We start from the raw sequence: 17,701 nt of genomic DNA, 5'->3' as shown, positions 1-17,701 counted from the left end.
AATGGTAACTTCCCGAGAAAGCTACTCGAAGGTGCTTTTAAATTGGTTGAGCATAGATTTTCCATCACCTATTTTATGTGTTTTGAATTCTCTCGAGGGCAGAGCAGAATGGACATCAATACTAGAAACAATAAAGATCTTTTAGTTTGGTTTTTTCAAACTATATCTTAACTAGATCCATAATGTCCTTATATCAAAATACTCTTCTAGATTTATGATTCTTCTATCAATTATTTAGGAACCAGATTCCAAAAATAGTTCAAAATATCCACTCTTATCCTCTTACTAATGCCAAAAATGGCCTTCATCATTCTCTCCTCTATATCCTCTTCATTTCCAACTAATCCATAGCATGTACTCCATGTTCCTCTTCATCGCTCGCCTTATCCCTAGGGTTATGGTTCCTTTAGTAGTCTTGTTCCAATATATTCACCCAAATTTGTATCACCTTTAACATGTCATACATTCATGATTCTTCACCCTTTCTTTGGTGACATCTTGACAATTTCTCTTTGTTGGTGCGCTCTTTATAAGACTCTTCTAGATTTCCTCAACTTGCAAACCTTATTTAACTCACGCAAAGTACAAATCATCATAGTGCAATTCCTCATAGTTTACTCACACCTTAATTTACATCAACATTATCAATTTTGTTTGACAAACTTGTTCTAAAAAATTACATTGACTAGGTGATCCCACAACCACACCAACACCAATCTATGATCAACCTAGTTTTGATACCATCTAATGAAGTGATGAAAAAAGGGTCCCAAGAAGGATTGTCTATGTATCACACACATATAAAGCAAGAACATATTACGATTGGACACAAGATATACCCTAGGGAAACCCTCAATGAGACAAAAACCCAAAGATTTGTTATTAAATTAATTCCCAAACATAGTTACAATTTACCACAATGGCTTCCCACATTCATTAACACATAATGTAGAGATATCACTTCCAAACTTATCATGGGCTACAGTTAACATAACACAATCCACCCACACGACTATACTCTAAATCATACTTAATGTTGTCTCATCCTCCTCTCAAAGTTCACTCCCTTGTTAAATTTACCTATTACCTCTCTATTATCTTTAATATTCTTCACTTAAAAAAAAATTTGAACCACATATTTATACAATTATCTAATTTCTCAATATAATCTATGTTAGCCTCAAGTCGACATAAAGCTTGAAACAACATGAAACATTTCATTGACTTCAAAATAACAAACATATTAATTCCAATAGTCCATCTATAGAAAAAAATTATGCATACACCTCATACCTCCCCAAATTTTCATTCTTTCATAAAAACTTAAAATAACCTTATGCAATCTAAAATAATTCTAATTGAACAACATTGTCAACCCATAAGCATGTTTACTCAATTACAAACAAACCAATACAAATCACCTAACTTTAATGCCAAACCAATAAGTCATACACATAACTACTAAAATTGTAACATCCTATACACAATGAAATGAAATGTGTTGACTCTTCCTCATCGTGGACTGTCAACTAATGTCATCCCTTCCTTTCCCTTTTTAGTATGAAGTTTAGTGATGTGTCAATCTATGTGGACAACATGCCATCCCCTTAAAGTTTCCAATTCCAATGTGGGGTGATACTATCCCCTTAGAACTTCCAAAGTGAGATGACATTTCCAAATGACAAGGACATTACCTATTTTATTATATTTCCTCAACAATAGAATTGGTCCAAGATGAAGTCAACTTGAATCCAAATATAAAATTTGAAAAAATATTCCTACACCAATAAATTCTTATAACTTCAACTTGATTCACTATAATCTAATTTTCATTCACTCACTCAAATAATAACATGAAAAGCATACTTCCCATACGTCACTCATCTCTAAACAAATTAAACGTCGTCTGGTATACAAAAAAGTAAGTAGAACCCAAAAGCCATAGCTAGTAAAATGTTTAAGTATAAATTATGAAGATCATCTACAAGTTGACAATAAACAATAAGGTTGACTTCCATTAAAAACATTGGTAAAGGTATTAGCCTTAAAGAGAAATTAGGTACCTTTGGCAGTTTGAAAAGCTTTCTTATGGTCATTCTTGAAATAGCTAATTTTGTTTATAGAACTTAGGGTCCCTCTCTTAGAGCTACCCATTTTTCTTTCTCAAGAAAAGAGACTAGATCCGAGAAGGCAAGGAACATCATGTACTCCTCCAAAAAGGAGTTTATTGTGTTTAACATGGATCCTTCTTACATCACTATCGACTACATTTCTAGTTTCTTGGGTTATCACCATGTCACTTTCCAAAGAAGGAAGTCATAATAAGGTCAAACACAATCATTTTGGGCTTAAGAAGGGGACAAGCTTTCCTTATGCACTCATGTTTTTGCAAAAAAGAAAAAAAATTAACTTTTGTTTAGTCTCACATTGTTTGATTTTGTTTTGAATTGAAAACAATGGAATTCCATAACATCATAATCATGTTTCATAGACATTAGTAAACATCATATCTTTGGAGATATGTCCTAAAGTCTAATATGCTGAGGAGTCATGCAAATAATTACATCTATGAATGTATTCCAAAAGGAATGACTTTAAAACACTCACTTTTGCGTATTAGGGTTTCTAATCATCACTAAACATCATATCTTTGGAGATATGTCCTAAAGTCTAATATGCTGAGGAGTCATGCAAATAATTACATCTATGAATGTATTCCAAAAGGAATGACTTTAAAACACTCACTTTTGCGTATTAGGGTTTCTAATCATCACTAAAAATAATTGTGATTGCATCCTCTATAGAATGAAACATAGGTTCAAGTTTATTACCTCAAATTAAGGAAACCTTGTCATCAAAAATTCTCGTAGAGGGGAGAGCTTCTTATTCAAACAAAAGAGGCAACAATTTTAAATCTTTCATCCTTTATTTTGACCTCTTTCATTTCAAAAATTGAGAGAGAACCAAAAAAAAGTTAGAACACCAAATCCTTGTCCTCCCCCAACAAGCTTCTCACCTTTTAAGATGATGCATTCTCTATTTCTACTGCTTGCAAAAAGCCACAAAAATCTTTGTACCACAATACAATCTTCAACATGTACTGCCTACTTCAAAGACTTTTCAAAACCTTATGCATGAACATCACCATTCCTTGTGGGAGAGCAGTCAAAATCCACTTTGCTTTCATATCCAACATCATTTCCTCTTCCCTTAAAGATTGCACTCATGTAGCATAAACCATAGGCACTCTGCGAGTCTTTGTACCCAAGAAGCTATATCACCTCATACCAAAATCAATAAACTCCCATGCAAAGCATGAAAGAAAGGGGCACACTAACCAAGAATCATAGGATAATCAAAGAAATTAAAATAATAAATGAATTAACGAAGAGCAAACATCACCACCAAATTATAAACACACTATACACCAAAACACATAGAGCTAGAACTAATTGTTACAAAGGGAACAAAGGATACTAATATAATTTCATTGATCAAAGAAAGGGCTGCTCCAAGAGCTCTCATAATGGATGACTTTTTTAATCTAAACAACTCTAGAGCATCCACTATTTCCTCCTCCAAGATCTTAATATATTTAGAAATCTCAAAAGAGATAGTTGATGATATAAAAATATGTCTGATTGTACTATTGATCAATATCTTCCCTCTCCTCAAATGTGAACTTATTAAACAACCCGACCCCCTATTAATGAAAGCTAAAGGTGTGCATTAAATCTTGTAAGTTTTCTCTTCCATTTAATGTTTTTTATTATTAAGAGTAGCAATACTAGGGTGCTAACCCTTTACAACAAAGGTTGAAAGAGCAGAGAAACAAGGACATTTATAGCAAGCAGGGCATAACAAGCCACTTAAAGCACAGTTCAAACAACTCACATCAAGAATGGGAAGAACTTACACCCACAACTCGGGTCTGAGTTTTAGAATTGGAAGAAGGAAGACCTTTCCTCCTTCAACTAACAACAATCCAAGCAATGTTGTCATCCAACCCAACACAAGGGGAAGTAAGGGGAAACCTCCACATAGGACCTATCAATAAAAAAAGGACGGCCAGTAGGATGTGTAAGGTGCAAAACAGTATAAGTGGTGAAAACAGAAGTCGTAACAACAGCAAAAGAATCTGTTGTTCTAACAGTAGCATAATAATCTATGGTAGCACTAGAGAGTTGACATTGCCCAAACAACAGAAGGTGCAATTGGAAGTACAACATGAGAAGAACAAGGGTGAAGTTCCTAAGGTAGCTCAATCTGTACAAGGGGGAGGAGGGAAGTTGGGGGGTGGGGTGGGAGGTTCAATAAGAGCCTCCTTAGAAGCAAGAGACACATAATCATCCAAGTCACTTGATGAATCAGTAGAAATGTTAATTAAATGGTCATCAATAGCATCCTTCCACCACTTAGCAGAGCCTTTGCGACATCAAACAGGACAATCCGTAGCCAAGTGACCAATGGAGAAGCACCGTCAACATCGGAAGGGTAGGCCCTCATAATCAAGAGGTTGAGTCCAAAGCCTATCCCCAACCATCAAAACCACATCTCCATGAAAGGGCTTGGAGATGTCAACATCCACCAAAATGTGTGTAAAAGAGTGTCCCATGAAAGAACTAGAATCATCAACTTTAAAAAGCGACCAATAGAGTTACCAATGGCCTCCTAGCAAGAAAGCTCCCAAAATTGTGAAGGGAGGTTTGGAAGTCTAACCCACACGAGGTGCGTATTCAATAGCTCAATAAGAGGATTAAAGGAGGTTGACCAAGGCTTAACTAGAAGAAAGTGTTGTCCCCAAGCCCACAACTTGCCCAACACCAAATTTCTATCCTCAGAAGAAGAGACAAAAAAACCTTTAGGGCATGGGAAGAGTTCAATCTTACCTGCCACAAGAGGCCTCCAAGGATCCAACACCCATTTATGTAGATTAGGAAGAGAGGGCCACAAATTAAAGGATCTGCACACAAAAGCCTTATGCTGCTAGTAGTCCTCATTTTCCACCACATTAATGCCACAAACCACTACCAAATATGATTTGGCACGAGGAAGAGGATGTGATTTGTGCCTCAAAGGCCAAATAACACCAAAACTAGTAGCCTGAACAAAGCCATGTCCAACAACAGAAAGCCCAAAAGGTGCAGCAACAATAGCTGCACCAGAGATGGGAAAACCAACAATAGATGAAACAGAGATTAATGATCGATGCACATTGACGGCAGACGAAACTCCAGTACTAAAAGAGATAGCAGCAACAAAATAACCCATAGCAAGAAACACACCCACAGTAGAACCATTGACAGCAAGCGCACCCACAAAAGAAGAAACCCTAGCAGCAGAAGAATCAGTTCCAAACGACACACTAGTAGCTGGGTATATTTGCATTTTCAATATCAACTCCCTTCTAAATTATAGGCATGTGTTATTGCATATTGGCTTGGTTTGTCGAAAAGCGTCTTTACATATTTTGTCAAACATCTTGGAAGGGCAATAAAAACAAAACACTTTCATCTGAACGTTTTATTCAGATACCTTCCCACTTCCATTGCCTGTGTCATACTCATCCTTGATGTAATTTATCTCACCTTGGCCTTGAAAACAAAAAAATATCATTTTTAGCTTCACTATGTTTTTGATTAATAAAGCAGTGTTCACTATGTCGCAAGTGTAAAAGTAAAAACAATTTTGTAGATCCTCTCACAAAACAATAATTCTCATTTTGTGCAGGCCTCTCTTTTATTGAGGATGTGTTACTTGCATGATTTTGTAAGTTTTTAGGTCACCATGTTTGATTTGCCATCTTTTAGGAATGAATAGACTTGGGTGTTACCAAGTCACGTGGAGAAAGATTCTTGAGTACGCAGTAGAATTTATTCAGTTTGGTGAGCTTTCGGGGACCAAAAACTTATCATTAGGGGAGTTATGATACGTAATCCTTTTTTTGTATATCTGAACCATTGGGGTCATGTTACACGTGTAGTTTTCTTTCAAGCTGAAAACAATGGTCAAAGGAAAACAGAGATTGTTACACCCTTCAAGCAATCATTAGTCATTTTGAGTCCATATGAAGAAGTTATGGCTTTGGAAAGATTGTTAAAACACACAATTTACTAACTAAAGTTGCATACTTCATTGTTGAAGACAATTTTTTTAACCTTAACAAATTATATTTGGATTACTTTAGCAATGTTTATAAGTCGCATAAGCATTTTATGTGGCAAAATAAGTGTCATACATGTCAAAAACATAAGAAGTGAATGAAAGCCAAAAACAGTCTCGTCTTAATCAGAAAAGCCCAAAAGAGTGACTTTTGAGGCTCCAAAGCATACAATACTTTGGTTTCTCTTCCTTTTGGATTTCCCTTTGGCTGGAGGAAAAGGGTTTTACAAGATTACATGCCTAGAAGTGGGAGGATTGTCATTTTATAGGTGGTTTTGGTCCATCATAACTATAGATTAATCAGATGAAGGGCAAACTATGACTCTTACTAGAAATTCTCTAGTAGTCTCTTTTGTGTTGAAATATTTATTTTATTCTGCATGTTTATTTAAGTTCTTTATTGTTTATCCTTGATTGCACATCATGAAAGCTGGAATCCGCCATTTGTGGTGTTAGTGCAAAGTTAAGGTGGTTCGAGAGCTTCACATTTAAATCTGGCTATTGATGACTAGAGTATGTCATAGCTGCCCCAGTTTACAAATCATCAGGTATATGCTAACAATATACAATAAGACCAAACAGAGATATGCTGGAACAGCTCCTTGTAAATGTCGAATAGGCCTCACCATTAGTTCATATTTTCTGAATAGAGTTTCTCATTTTATACTGTTTCACATCTAATGGAATATGAAATACTGTTTACGAACAGCAAAAATTGAACTAAATAATAAAAAATGCAAGCCATTTACAGGAAAGAGTTCTTCCTGCAATAAGATTTGAAAAAGTGGATGGAAGGTAACACAAGTATACAATACAATTGAAATAGTACTTAATAAGGTTCAACTCAACTATATAATGCAATCATGCATGCCATTTACAAGAAAGGGTCCTCCCTACAATGAAAAATTTTAAAAAGCGGATGACCCTTCCCTAGAAAGACAATGCAAGTATACAATACAATTGAAAAAGTATTTGATGCATTCATATTCTGGATATGCAATGTCACCAAAATAGTACATTAGCTCCGAATTTCCTGGATGTATCAGTCACAAAACTGACCAACTCTTAATATATAAATCACAGCATTTAAAATGCCAATTATCGTAGAGCAAAATCCTAGATGAGTCATCACCGTCCTTTCGATCTCTTTAATTTTTTGTTGTTTTTGGAACCTGTAAACCTTCTATCATCATCATCATCATCATCCCCACCATCTCCCCGTTTCTTGTTGTGTTTCTTGTTGCCTTCTTTTTCACGAAGTTTCTACATGGGCGCAAAGCAGGAAAGAGATGACCCAAGATAAACCAGGAAAAAAGAGATTATTAAGGCATGAAACTAGAAATGTACAGTATAAGATATAACAATAATTTTTTTAATTGTACATAAAGGAAACTAAATTTTACCATGGTGGCAATTCTCTGTGCCTCATTAACTCGTTCATGTAGTAATAAAACCTCTTCTTGCTCTGATGGAAACTCAGGCAGTTTCTTACCTATCAACAAGAAAAATCAATTGATCAAGAACTACTCTATTCATATAAATAATGATATGAATTGTAAAAAATATGAGTAATCTATTACCTATCAATTGTTCGATACGCTGGTAAAGTTCAACATCATACTGGGTCACAAGAGACACTGCTAAACCTGACCTACCAGCACGAGCTGTTCTTCCAACTCTGTGAATATAATCCTGAAAAAATGTGCCCAAACAAACACAAGCAAAACATGAAAGTGATCCATGTACACCCCTAACAAAAACCATCTGTTCAACAATCAAAAACACGACATTTTAGGAGATACGAAGAACAGATGCCAATTTAAGCAAATAAACAAATTAGCTAAGTCACATCTCTTATGAGATGACAAAACTGAATTAAAAGGATTAGAAAGTGATTAAAAATTTTCTAGTAAATAACTGTCTTTTATATACTTGCCTGACTTTACCTTAAGAAGCTTTAAGCATAAATAATGGCAATTGATGTTTATAATGATTTACTTTCCTTTAAGTTTATAGTAAATATCAGCGTTGCAAGGAGACACATTCCAGCCCCCTGGGACATGTCTCAGGTACTGGGACACGTTTCCAAACCAGAAACATGTGCCGAGACATCCTTGCTTACAAGAAACATCTCACTGACGTTTCCTTCAGTTTCCCATTAAAAAACAAAAAACACTGGACAATTTTGGAAAAGACTTCAAGTCATCATGGGTTTGAAGCAAGCTTGCAAGATACATGAGCCCCCGCTCCCACCCTTACACTGAAAATTGTACCCTAGCAATATGATATCGACAAGGGTTCGTGGTTCGCTTGCATCAATCTAAAGTTGAAAAAGATGACTTAAAAAAATAAAATCTCAATCCTCTTTTATCTCAAAACGTTCAACAAGTTTTTGTGTGGCCCTAATTTTTAGCAAGGTGTAGTTTTTGGCAATTTTTGCAAAAAAAAATGCCAAATATTTAATTGAAACCCAGGGTCAAGTTTGTCTCACAATTATTCAAGGCCGAAAAATTCCTGGTTTTTAAACTATTTATTATCAAAGTCGTAGTATGGTAACAGTGTTCCATGAAGATGCCTCCCCAAAAAAAAACTTGTTCCCTGCTGGGGGGCATTTCTGAGACTTCAGGACTTGGGAGAAACATCTCCACACAACACCATCACCTCTATCGGGGACGTCGTTGGGTCGCTTGTTATATGCACATGCCATTACATACTGGTTGCGAGCTTTAACTTCATGAAAACTAGTTGGCCTTTCACGGGGCACTTGCAGAGATGTTATATTACAGATTTTGCCTTGAAGATTTCAAATCACCTCTATTTTTATATTAGCACCGCCCCCTACCACCGCTGTCGTCATCCTGTTGGTATGTGGCGACTGATCATGTTGCTAAGCTTAAATTTTGGTGACTTTGTCAACCATGTTTTTCCCCTATATCAATTACTGTTTGATACATGAGTGCGGGGGGGTAAATCCTAACCATTTATCATTAGGTCATGGATCTAACGGTGGATATTTTGTGTGCTTTGTTTGGCCTAGAAGGCAACCCTATTTTATAAGGGCATTGTATTACGGCAAGATATTCGTATTGTAATTTGCTCTTCGCTAGATAATAGAAAAGAAGTGGATGGTTGTCTCTCTGCTGGATGTAGCCCACATTGGGTGAACCACGTTAAATCCCTGTGTTATTGTGATTTGTTATCTATGCCTCTCTTACTCTGCATTATAAATAAGCCCTTGGTCCCCTATCCCCCCATCAAGAAACTTTGTGGAACTATGCATATATGAAAATCTCGCCTTTAACTTGCTGAAATCGCAAGTATTTGCAAGTCAGAAACTCTAGCGACTCACTCGTAGCTTTACTCGTAGACAATTTTTTATAAAAAATCGCCATGATTGTTTGCTCCAAAAACCACTGAAACTCGCGATTTTTCTTTCTTTGACTCACCGGATTAGGTTTCACGGATTCAGCACGAGTTCAAAATTTATGGCCCTAGATTTTCAAGACTTTCAGACCTCGGAAGATTGGAGAAAAGATTTTGAAGTGCTCGGCAGGTGCGTCTTCATTCGGCCTACTCACTATTTCCGTTGTTTAGTATATTATTTGAAAACTATAGTTTCATTCATATTTACAGTTATGATTTAATTATATTTATATCAAAAATTACATTTTAATTTATTATATATTATAATAAAATTATGACAAGAATCAAAATAATAATTCATTATGATGATGGTTATCAAAAACTATGATGGGGATCAAAACGTGATGCAAGAAAAATGCTAGTTTCATTTGTCTATAATTTTTTTATATATTTATTAATACATAATTTAATAATTGATATTATAAAATTAAAATTTTAACTATTATAATTTATATATTAACAATTATATAATATGATTATAAATTAAAAATAATATAAAATTAAAAAATTACAAATTAAAAATTTGTAATTTATATATATTATAACGTTATTAAAATATCAATATACTTATTTTTAATTAATGTGTCTATTAAATTTTTAATATATATATATATATATATATATATATATATATATATATATATATATATATTATTTTTAATTAATATATTTAATTAGAATATATATTTTTTATTCTATATGTTTTCATATGTTCAATAAATTTGTCGAGTTATTGCCAATTTTCCCTCGAGTCTTTTGTCGAGTCCCAAGTTTTTAAAAATTTTGTGACAGCCGAGTCATTGCCGAGTTTGAGTTTTTCAACTATGGAACTATGTATGATAGAGAAGTCCAAAATTAGTTTACACTTGTGACCACTGCAAGAATAGTGGTAAGGAGTGGGTTACAAAGATAACAATAATTACATTATTTTGGGTGTAATACTAATAGTAAATTAAACTAAATAGTGAATAGAACTAAGTATTAACACCTCTTTGGATTTGTCTCTTGCTTCTATTGCTTAACCTCCTACCACCACTTGTCCTCCATCATTTGCTACCTCCATCCTCCGTCAACTTCCTCCTCTTGTCAAATCACCTACCTCCTTATTCCTTTGACAACTTCTCCCTCCTCTTGTTACTTCCACCATCCTCCATTCCTCCTTCAATTTATTTCCTCCTCTACCACCTGCACCAACAAATCTCTGTCACCTTCCTCTTTGCTCTCTCTCCACGCTCCTCTATCCTCCGCACCACCCACACCTCCATCTTTTGCGCCTTACTCCTCTACAAGCCTTCCTCTATGCTCTTCCTCCAAGTCAACACCTCTACCTACTCTCCTTCCCTCCGAGCAGTCTTCACACCTGTCAATGCACCAATGCCTATGCAGCGTAGACCTTAGCAGAGGCAATCAACGAGTCATCATTGTGGCATGTTTTGGGGGGGGAGGGGCATGCATGCGCATTAAATAGCTCACGGAACTACCTTCACTAAAGTCACTTGCATGAGACTCGAACCAATGTTGTCGTATCAACACAGCTTGCAGCTTGCCGTTGCACTGTGGGGTGAACCCAAACTAAATATAACTTTAAATTATATTAACATTTAAATATTAATAGTAAAAAATAGTTAAGAGTTATATATATATAATTGTTATATCCAGCCATATTCATATTAGGGGGTTTTGAAAAATCCAAATCCATATCCATGTCCATGCAACTTTTGTTTGAAGCGACACAAATGACTTCTACGTCATCCATTTCGAGGTCTTCAGTTTTAATGTTAGCAAATTGATAATTCTCCTCTTTTTCAAAAACAAACGTACCAGTTCTAGTCCCAATCTCCTAGCAACCATGGTAAATATAAATAAAATCCCAATTAAAAAAGCAAACAAGGAAATCAAATAAGCCCAAGTCAGCTGCAGATAAAGTTATACCAAGTGCAAACTATAGACAATAATCTATCTAGCTATTAGATCCCCTCTTACTCCAAAGATGTCCTAGAAGTCCTTGGTACTTAAGACCCCCATAAGAATTTGAAGGCACTCTACTATCCTTTAGTCTTCTCACATACGTAATTGCAACACTCTTTTTTCCCATCCCCAACTTGAGAAAAGTGACATTCAAAGTATCTAAACTGAGGGCCAGGTTTATCTTACAAGGTTACCAGTATCGGAAATTCATAAGCTCGTTTCTAATTCACCAGAAATGAAGCCCTCTTAAAGGCATCTGTTACAAAGGAAAAATGAGTAACCTGCAATGGTTCAAACACGAGGCAAGAAAAGGAAAGATATGGAAAGGAAGCTCTAGAAAAGAACACAACCCATATCAGCTTGAGTCAAACTCAAAAATGGCTAACCCATGAATTCTACATCCCAAAGAGGGTTATTATTTGGGCCTGAGAGACGAGAGAAGTGTTAAGTTCATGCAAGGGCAAGCAAAGAAATCTAGAACATCCATTTAGACATAACAGACATGCTTCACGATATTTTTAGCTAGGTTGTTCCCAACATTTTCTGAAGACCATGCAAAAAAGCAATGGTTCGAACACAAGTCCGCAGAAAGAAGGATATGAAAAGGTTGCTGCAGAATGAAAGAATGCACAACATATCAGTTTGAGTAAAACCAGAAATATCCAATGCAAGAATTCTACCTCCTGAGACGGAGTTATTATCTGGGTTTGAGATAAGAAACAAGTGTCAACATCTTAATGCAAAATCATTTAAAGAAATTTAAAACGTCCATTTAGACAAAAGAGAGAGACTCCACAAGATTTTTTGCCAAGTTATTCCCTATGTTTTCTGATGATCAAGCAAAAGTACAGCAAAGCTGCAAATTAATTTATAGCAACCACAGATGGAATTAAGTCAGGGATAACTAAAGGGTTATGCAGGAATATTTTCTCTAGTCTTAAAATCTAATTAGTCTCTTTGTTCGCTCTAGTCCATAATGACATAGTTCAATATTATATATATACTTGGTTCTTAAGACTTCTAAAAGCCCTCTAGCATGGAGATTAAAGTTTGTCTCTGCTAGATATTAAATCTCAAAACACTACTATGAGCCAGTTTCTTATATGTTTGTAAAGCATTCTTACTGTAATGATATCCGATTTAGTGCATGTTTACTAGGACTTTCTAATTAAAATTCCAAGTTTCTAAAAAAGACAATCTGTTTGACTTTGAATTGTTGCATATTTGAAAATTCTATAAATATTTTTGGACCAACCCGGGTCACGGGTTGTCAAGCATTTTAATTGAGAAGAAAGATGTGAAGTTTCTTGCTGAAGGCTGAATTGACATGGGAAATGTCAGACATTTTGTCATTGATGTCAAGTGCTTTTTGTCAAGCCTATGTTTTTCAAGCTAGAGGTTTGCTCAGAGTATTACTGGACTGAGTCTGAAGTGCTTTTCGAGCTATTGTTTATTTATTAGATTTTCTCAATTTTGGTTGAGCTGCTTGAGGTGCTAGAGCTGCTTGATGTGCTTGAGGTGCTTGACCTGCTTCAGCTCCTTGCCTGCTTGCTCCAGCTGCTTGTTTGGGTAGTTGAGGTGCCTAGTTGGCTTCTTGAGGTGTCTGGCTGTCAGCTTCAGCTAGGTGTTTGCTTACTTGTCTTTTTATCAGCTTCTTAGTCATACCTTGTGCCATGTCATTCTTTGATTTGTCAAACAAGTTGATCAAAATGTAAAGCTTTTCAAAAGTTCTTGTGTGGGGCCCGATTTTCATTAAAATGAATCGAAGTTGGGCGATATCTTCACAACAAGACCATTAAAGTCTAGTGTTGCCGTTTTTTTTAATTGTGGCTTCTTCTTGGCTGCTGGGTGGAGTTCATGGGGAATTAATTTCCCAACAGATTTTTCCATTTGCTGCTGGTATACGTTTTTTTTGTATGAAGTCATGCAACTAAGTGTGAGCTGCCGTTTCATATGAAGAATTTATTGGAGTTATATCGGGCAGAGTTCGTGTTTTTCTGGAAGAACATTTTTCAACCAAATTGGCTGAGGCAGCGTATTTATGGTTTCGGTTCATTTGGAATCAATATTTTTTTATATCAAATGTGATTCAAAATTGTGGATGATCTAGGTGCTAAGTGTTACTTCTGCCATTGAATGGACTGTGCAAGTATGCTGGAGGAGTCTTTTTTAAATATGGAAAGTTGATGCTGCCGTTTTTTTTGGGGGTGTGCTGAGGATGAATTGGTTGCACAGCGATAAGTCTGAGATTTTTTGTGAGGGTCGTGAAAATATACAGCGCTTTTGATACTTCTCTGTGACACAGTTTCTGAAGATATGATTTCAGGCCATTTTTGAAAAAGCTAGCTCGGTTTGTGTGTGTGGAAGTGTTGTGTGTGCTGTTGTGCATCTTTCATGTAATAGAAGTAAGCCTGGATGGCATGTAAAGACGGTATTTGTTTAGCAGAAGTTATTTTTGTGTGTTGGTGTTTAAGCAAAGAAAAATGGTGCTTCAAATGTATTACTTGAATCTATGAGCTATTTTAGAAATTTGAGGTTGGTGCCTTTTCAAGTGGTTCAGTTCTACTTCAGTTCTGGTTGTTTGTGAGTTGGTGCTCACTACATTGAGCTGGGTTGGTGTCCATTGTGAGTTGGTGCTCACTCTTTGATGTGCTGAGTTGGTGCTCTGAAAAGGTGAATTATTTCAATGAGTTGATGCTCACATGTGTATTCTGGGTTGTTGCCCATTTTGAAGTGAATAGAATTCCTTAATGCCATGTTTTTTACCCGAAAGGGTTTTCCACGAGAAAACTAGTGTTCTTGTTCTGAGTGTTGCTTACTTTTCAATATCTGCATGTTAAATGTTTTCTTGAGTTTTCAGAAGTATTAAAAAAACTTTAAACATTCTTTATATATTGCCTAGTTTATATGAAGGATTCAGAACCCTTTTTCTCCCTACACCTGTCCCCATTATGGAGCTCAAGGAGAATCACACAAGGCGCCTCGAGTCTATCCCTCTCCAACAAGCCCAAGAGCACCAAGGATCTCGTCAACTTGGCCTCTTGGCCCACACTCAGGGTTGGCATACTTGCCAGAGCCTAGTGCTCTTGCTTCCTTGTATTCTCCCTCCATAATTGGATGGTGAGATTGAAAGGTATTACAAACTGCATCATATAATTTACTTAATCATCATATGAACAGTTAGTGATAGAAAGGCTTTATTACACTGCCATACATATTGCGGTCTATATTAATATTGCTGTTAAATTCTGCATAAGATCACTATCAGGTGTCATATATTAAGCATACATATTAAGCACATCACAATGGATACCACCAACAACAAAGATGTTACTGCAGTAACTTAATAACAGTTCTGATCTGATCAGATTGATGGTGATTTCCCTGGATACTTTGATATCTTTCCTTTATATCTCTCAATGTGAGGGAGAGGTCACACCTCTTCATCATGTATGCCCTTTGACAAGAGACACACCCTTTCACCATTAGCACCCTTTGAAAGAGTGCAGCTCTTCATTATTTCTGCCCTTTGAAAGGGACACAACCTTTCACAATCAGATCTGCACTTCTTTTTTAAATCAGATCTCCACTTTTGATTCCCAAATTATCCCCCCTCAAATGAGGTTCTCTTCTCCCTTTTATATCTCATGTTTGAGGGAGTCAGGACTTTTCATTTAATGTCTTTTGACCATTCATTAACTTAACTAAATTTTAATCATATTCTCTTATATTTTAATTTAATTTTTAATATTTTAATTTTATTATTATTATTTATTATTAAATTCTATTTCAAAGTAGAGGCATTACAGAATTATATTAATTATATTCTCTAATATTAAATTTTATTTTTAATATTTAATTTTATTATTATTATTTACTATTAAACTCTATTTCAAAGTGAGGACATTACACCATCCCTGTCCCGAATGGTGTTTCAGGCGGGCCAGCAGGCTAGAAAATGTGTTGTAGTAGGAAACAACATGGTGATGTTTGACCATCTCTCTCTCTCTCTCTCTCTCTCTCTCTCTCTCTCTAACATGGAATCTTGGCTAGTTGGAACCGGTCTCTTATATGTTTGTCAAGCATTCTTAAAGTAAACTTATTTGATTTCATGCAAGCTATGCAGACTTTGTAGTAAAAGTACCCATTTGTTGAAAAATAAATTGAATAAATGATTCAATAATCGGATAATTACATTGAACGATATACACACGTATATATAGAGGTTACAAGACGATGTTCTATAATTAGAACATAATGATAAAGTAAAAGATTAAAGAGCTAAACGCTAAATTAAGTGTGAAAGCTAAATGCTAAATAAAGCTTAAAAGCTAATTAACTAAAAAGCTAAATGCTAAATAAAGCTTAAAAGCTAATTAACTAAAAAGAAAAAGCTAAATGCGAAATAAAGCTTAAAAGCTAATTAACTAAAAAGAAAAAGCTAAATGACCATTAAACAAGGAACTAAATAGTAAATATAGGTGACTAAAATATAATTAAATATTCTAATACCCTCCCTTAATGGTCATTCTATCTACTAACTATCCTACAGAAGACACTGTAGGTCTTTTGATCACAAATGAAAAGAACACTCTGCTGTGGTGGAGACCCTCCCTGGATCTGAAAAGTGTTAATGACGAAGAATACCAAAATCCATCCTACCTGATGTTGGGTAACCAAACTGAAACCTAAAACCATGATTTTGAAGAAAAATCGGCAAACCCTCCAAAACTGAAGATACAAATCATCATTTTTGTGGAAAAAAAGGTAAAAACCCTTGAAACGATTTTGTGGAAGAAATCGAACAAAACCCTGAAACTTTGCATGGCAAGACCCAAAACACCACGTGGTAAGACACCAAACTCATGCGGTAAAACATCAGACATCATGCAAGAAAACACCAAACAACATCACGTGGTAAAATACCAGACATCACATGGTAAAACAACAAACCTCACGTGGCAAAATAGCAAACATCACGTGGTAAAACAACACTCCCTGATTTTTGAGGAAAAATCAAGTAAAACCCTGCCATGATTTTTTTGTGGAGAAAAATCAAAAAAACCTAAACAAATAATTTTTTATGGATAAAAATTATAAAACCCACGAAATAATTTTTTTGAGAAGAAAAAATTATTAAAAAACCCAAAAATAGTTGTTAAAAACCCTAGGCGCTGATGGCACAAACAGATTCCACAGGCAGAAACCCTTGCTAGTCGTGGGTTAAATAAAACGAAAACCCGTAGGTAAATTCGCTAGCACAAAATTGAGGTACGAAAAAAGAGGCACCCAGACAAATCTGAGGCCAACCCAGAAAAGCTCTCAAAAAACTCACCAAGAATCTGAAATCAAAATGCAAATCCGATGGCTCAAAAATAGAGGCATGGAAAACGATGCACCCATAAAAATCTGACGACGACCCAGTTGAGGTCTCGTAAAACCCACAAAGAATCTACAACCAAAATAAAATTTTGACTTGAACTGAAGGGTCAAAACCCTAGTTGAAAATTGCAGAAACCCTAGGAAAATTTTCAATCTGCAAAAAAAACCTCCAGGTTGCAGGCCTGAAAATCTCCAGAACCCTAAAAAAAACATGAACTGCTGCCCAGCACAACGAAATTCGCCCACGAACCAGAAACCCTCAAAACCCACAAAAAACCTTCAAAAAAGCAAAATCGTTTTTGTATTAAAAAACAATAAAACAAATCTGGAAAATATTCCAAAAAAAAGGCCATGAATTTTTATTAAAAAATTCGCCAAACTTTAAAGAATCCCATCGACCTGCTCTGATACCATGAAAAATAAATTGAATAAATGATTCAATAATCGGATAATTACATTGAACGATATACACACGTATATATAGAGGTTACAAAACGATGTTCTATAATTAGAACATAATGTTAAAGTAAAAGATTAAAGAGCTAAACGCTAAATTAAGCGTGAAAGCTAAATTAAGCTTAAAAGCTAATTAACTAAAAAGCTAAATGCTTTAGATTAAAGAGTTAAACGCTAAATTAAGTGTGAAAGCTAAATTAAGCTTAAAAGCTAATTAACTAAAAAGCTAAATGCTAAATAAAGCTTAAAAGCTAATAAACTAAAAAGCTAAATGACCATTAAACAAGGAACTAAATATAGGTGACTAAAA

General features: G+C 35.3%; 1 protein-coding gene across 2 annotated transcripts in view; it reads right to left on the bottom strand.

Annotated features, from left to right (window-relative positions):
• Positions 1-6,969: 6,969 nt before the first annotated feature.
• LOC131063619 (uncharacterized) overlaps positions 6,970-17,701 on the bottom strand; it is a 49,360-nt gene continuing 38,628 nt past the window's right edge. For both annotated transcript variants that reach the window (XM_057997500.2, XM_057997499.2), the window contains 3 exons: positions 7,743-7,854; positions 7,566-7,654; positions 6,970-7,425 (listed from right to left, as the gene is read on the bottom strand). In XM_057997500.2, the coding sequence (XP_057853483.1) occupies positions 7,291-7,425; positions 7,566-7,654; positions 7,743-7,854 (336 nt within the window). In that variant the 3' untranslated portion in view covers positions 6,970-7,290. The remainder of the gene's footprint in view (positions 7,426-7,565; positions 7,655-7,742; positions 7,855-17,701) is intronic.

The sequence above is a fragment of the Cryptomeria japonica genome, chromosome 4 (assembly GCF_030272615.1).
Source record: "Cryptomeria japonica chromosome 4, Sugi_1.0, whole genome shotgun sequence".
Classification (NCBI taxonomy): Eukaryota; Viridiplantae; Streptophyta; class Pinopsida; order Cupressales; family Cupressaceae; genus Cryptomeria; species Cryptomeria japonica.
This window is presented reverse-complemented; position numbering and strand designations above follow the sequence as displayed.